A 4,619-nucleotide genomic window follows, 5' to 3' on the forward strand; every position below is an offset into this window, starting at 1 on the left:
AACACTCAGGCTATTTTTTAACAGGAACTGAAGCTGGTTTTGGTTTGTGTGTGCGTTACTGTCACTGCAGTTCTGGGAACATGGTCTGATTGCTTCTGCACAGACAGATGAGGAGGGATACTGTTGACTGTGGAGCGGGAGGCTGGAATTTAGTCAAAGGACAAATACTGCTAACAAATTTCAGGTCAGAATGAACTGAGAATATATGAAGTAACAAATGTAATCAGTCACTGCGTGAGATGAGATGGGGAGCACAGCAGCAGAGGCAGCATGCCATTTCATCCTCTTAAGGTGACACAAGCAGTGTTTATAAAGGCTACTGCAATCCATAGCAGCAGCTTTAGAAAAATATACAACTTCTAAAAGAAGCCTAAATGTGATTTTTAGAAGTGTAACTTTAGGCTGCCAGGTTTGATTTTTGGAGTATAGGGAGCAGTCTCCTTGTAGTTGAAATGAATATTGATTTCAGTGATGCAGAGAGGGGCCCTGGCACTCTCACTTTCGTAAAGATTTCCAGTTTAACAGTGTAAATCCCTCACTGCTTACCACCGTTAGTGGAAAATCTGACCTTAGAATTGCAGTAATCCCTCAACCCAGTTTTGGGATTTTGGCAGTGCTGATTGTCTGAATATAACAAGTCCAAAGCTCTTTGTAAATCTCCCATGTGTACTTGTTTTTCACATTTCACCCCTGTTCCTTGTCTGACCAGGGAACCTATCTGACCCCATCTGCCTTTGTCCAGTGAGGCTGAAACAGATCTCTGGACACACCACTTTTTTATGTGAAAGTTAAAATGCTCCTGTGCCCAGATAATATTGAGATCAGGATCTGCTGCTAATGCTCTGATTTCTCTCCCCTTAAATACAGAACAATGCAGAATATGATTCTTCTCGCTGCTTTGCGTTTGTCCACGACCTGTGCAATGACCAAAGTCCTTTCCCAATGCCAGACGAGAGTCTTGACGTTGTTATTCTTATCTTTGTCCTCTCAGCAATTCTCCCAGGGAAGTAAGTTTTAATAATTCCTTCTGGTTGCAGAAGATAACACATACAGAACTGGAGTTCTTTAATAGTAGGTCCCCTCATATCAAGGAAAATTAAATTTTGTTCTTTTGTCTGGTCCAGTTTCCCATTAAGCCTCTGAAAATGAAATGTGCAGGTACTTTCTGTTGTAACAAATTCTGGCACAGGATAGGTGTCATTTTGAAGTGCTGAGTGGCTATAGGTGACATCTTGGTGCAGTCACAGTTGCTTACCTGTTCTGAACCCCAGCCACACTTAGCACTTAGCACCCATTTGTGGAAAGTATGCTGCTAGATTTAAGGCTTAAAGGCTAGATGAATTTCTCATATGGGAGGTGGCAAGAAGGGAGGGGACAGGTTGAGAAAACAGTTAAGAAAAGTGCTGTGATCTTAGTGTGACAGTGTGTTATAACCTACAGTAGTCTCTCTTTTTTGTTCCCTTTGGTTTTATTTCACAGTATTTCTCTTCAATTTCACTTATTACTCATTTTACAGAAACCAGTGGAGATCCTGTTGTAATTAGTAAGAAAGAGCAGTTAATCTCTGCTGTGGTATGCTAAGTTATCGTTGTACAAAAAAAACCAGAATCGGGGAGTGTCAGAAATAAGGCAGCCAAATAAAATCAACCCACCTAAGTCTGAGAGAGCTCAGAAAAGTGCTAGCTTTTGGTAGCTCTTTATATGAAGTTGAAACACGTAAAACTTTATACCTTCTTTTTGGAAAGTAGGCTAAGGAAACAGGTATCCCTTTGCAGAATGTTGAATGCTTCTGTTTTGTTCTTTCCTCAGGATGCAATGCATCGTTAACAGACTGAGTCGCCTTCTGAAACCAGGAGGAACAATTTTGTTACGAGATTATGGTCGTTACGATCTGGCCCAGCTTCGGTTTAAGAAAGGTATTTTCTTTTCCCCTGGAGAATCTTGCCAGATCACTAATAGATGATGCTTCTCTGGAGCAGTGTCTACCCTGTTTAGGAGGCAGCTCATTAATTTCCATTAAGCACAGCGTGTGCTGGGAGAAGTGCCTCTTGTTGGATGGCAGTTGTTGATTTTTAAATGATAGCTGGTAACTATTTAAATCCCTCTTGCACTTAGGTCAATGTTTGTCTGATAACTTCTATGTGAGAGGAGATGGCACCAGAGTCTACTTCTTCACACAAGGTAGGAGGCTAGAAAACATCCCTCTGACTCTCTTCACCTCTTTTTGTCCCTATGCCCTCAAGTTTTGCCGCTAGCTCTTTCTAGCTTGTCTTTCTTGGAGAGTGTGAAATGCTAAGTGTCTCCCAATCGCACAGGGACCTGGGCTTGTCACTTGCTGATGCTAATATGGCATGGTAAATTCCTTAGCAGGAGAATCCTTTCAGAGAAAGACTAGTGTGTTTGCTACACTGGGAGGGGTGGGATTGGAGGAGCTCTCCTTGAATCTTGTTGCCTGCAGAGGATGGAGTGAGATGGACACCACTTGAAGGATCTTCTCTTAACTTTACTGTTGTCCTATGAGGAAATAAGAAGGGCGTGGTTCAGCGAAGAGCTGAGGCAGCCTCTCCAGTTCTGCTGCTACTTGATGTTCAGCAACTGCTTATCACCAGTTGTACCTCCAGTCACTTCCACCGCGGGCTCTTCTGCATGGTCAGTTTTAAAGCAGTAGCACAACTGCAATGAACTATTCCCTTCCCTCCTGCACAAGTCTTATTTGTCACAACAAAATGAATGTTTAATGCGTGTTTGGCAAATGCTTCACAATGGCAGGCATCTGATAAAGAGCACAAGCTGGGACCTGCTAGCCCTTTTCCACAGAAACTCCATACAAATCACGTGCTCCCAGGCTGCAGTTGAACAAGCTCTCTGCTGCTCAGCGGGACTCAGTCTGGCTTTGCCCACAGCCAGTGTGCTGGGGCACTATGATACTTATTTGCTTGGTCAGGAATACCTGGCAGTGTAAGTGTTGCAGCCTCGAGGGCTCTTGGTGCTTTGATTAGGCCCCAGCAGGCTGTGGTTTTTTTAAGGATTTTTTTTCCTGAACTTAACCTTAATGAATCCTGTTCCCCTCCAGCCTATACAGCACAGATCTTATTGCCACCATTTAAAAGCATGAGTCTGATCCCATTCTTTGCTCTTGCGGACTCTGAAATTCCTTGGAAGAGAGGGGGGAGGGGGAAGGAATGGATCTATCCCTACTCGCCAGAAGATGCTCCCTTAATCGGTTACTAGAGGCAACACCTGTGTCTGAAGCTGCTGCTGTTTTCTCTTTGTCAAGTCTCTATAATTCTAGTTGTCCTCCAAGTAATTCTTTTCTTTCTTGGTAGAAGGTAAACTCAAGGGAAACTAGAGAAACTGTGATCTTAATCCTCCCATAGTACAGTAGTTAAATCCTGCCGATCTTTACGTTTCACTGCCAGAGTGAGACCGTGAGTTTCCTCTGGCCTGTCTTTCAACATAGTTTAGCCCTCAGGTGTGAACAGGTATCAGTTAAATGAAAGCTATGGCATCCTCAATCTCCTTATCTTTGCTTCCAGATGAATTAGATGATCTCTTCACAACAGCTGGGCTGGAGAAAATCCAGAATCTGGTTGATCGGCGATTGCAAGTGAACCGTGGGAAACAAATGACAATGTATCGAGTGTGGATCCAGTGCAAATACCGCAAGCCTGCCGCCCCTCAGCTGTGAGGAAACGCTCATGCTTTTTAGGTTGGAGCCTCTTCATGGCCTTGTGCAGTGTCTCCTCCTGATGAGATGTGGTTTTATGGAGTTCAGCGCACACAGGACCTCCGTGCCTTTTTCGGTGCCTGGCATCACTTCAAGTGAGTTTTGCTAAGGACGAATGCTCTAAGAGAAGACCAAGGAGTATTTTAGATGTCTTGCTACTAGTCTGAGTTTTTTAAATTATTTATGGTTTTAACAACTTAAGAAATGGTCATACTGTCTTACAGCAGCTGAGCAAGTTGAGTAATGAATCACTCGTACTCTGGATTTTCACAGGAAACAGAAGGAGAGCTTCGACCTTACCTCTGTGTTGTGTATTCTTGTCTTGGGACCAAAAACCATACAAAGGGTAAATCTGCTCTTCTCTGCAACTGGTCAGTAGGCCTAATACGAATCCCTTAGCCAGCTTATCTCACACAGCTCTCTTCTAGTGGTTCAGGTTTGTGCAAATCCACAAGTTAAAATACATTGATCGAGGGCAGGAACTGAGAGCATGCTAGTTTCTCTGCCGTCTTCCTCATGGATGCCTCATGATGTGCAGATAACCTGTGGAGAAAGCAGATTGTGCTCCCTTGCCCTCACTGTCCGCAAGGATGATGTTCACCTAAGGAGCTAGCACACTGTAGCTCAAGTGCTATAAATTCATATCATGAAGGGTTCAGGTTTTCAAAGATTTGCTGCTCATGCCAGTTTTGAGACACCTCCAGAGTGCAGAGTTTCACAAGCAGTTCAAAGGACCAGGGTTTATGCAGAATTACCTGCTTTTTCTGCTTGAACAGTGAGAAACAGTTCTTGCTGGCTGCAGCCCCCAGGTCACGAACTGCAGTGCCCTGTCATAGTGGTGTTCTAAACCCAAGTAGACAAGACACCTGTCCTTGATAAGAAATCTGAAGAA

At 43.8% G+C, this 4,619-nt stretch overlaps 1 protein-coding gene across 1 annotated transcript in view; it reads left to right on the top strand.

Moving 5' to 3' along the window:
• LOC104168698 (methyltransferase-like protein 2) overlaps nucleotides 1-4,024 on the top strand; it is a gene marked incomplete at its 5' end in the record, with an annotated part of 10,771 nt that extends 6,747 nt beyond the window's left edge. Inside the window, 4 exons of the mRNA XM_009709371.1 lie at nucleotides 868-1,007; nucleotides 1,810-1,916; nucleotides 2,116-2,181; nucleotides 3,537-4,024. Coding sequence (XP_009707673.1) covers nucleotides 868-1,007; nucleotides 1,810-1,916; nucleotides 2,116-2,181; nucleotides 3,537-3,688 — 465 coding nt within the window. The remainder of the gene's footprint in view (nucleotides 1-867; nucleotides 1,008-1,809; nucleotides 1,917-2,115; nucleotides 2,182-3,536) is intronic.
• Nucleotides 4,025-4,619: the final 595 nt, after the last annotated feature.

The sequence above is a fragment of the Cariama cristata genome, unplaced genomic scaffold (assembly GCF_000690535.1).
Source record: "Cariama cristata isolate BGI_N322 unplaced genomic scaffold, ASM69053v1 scaffold8651, whole genome shotgun sequence".
NCBI classification, from domain to species: domain Eukaryota; kingdom Metazoa; phylum Chordata; class Aves; order Cariamiformes; family Cariamidae; genus Cariama; species Cariama cristata.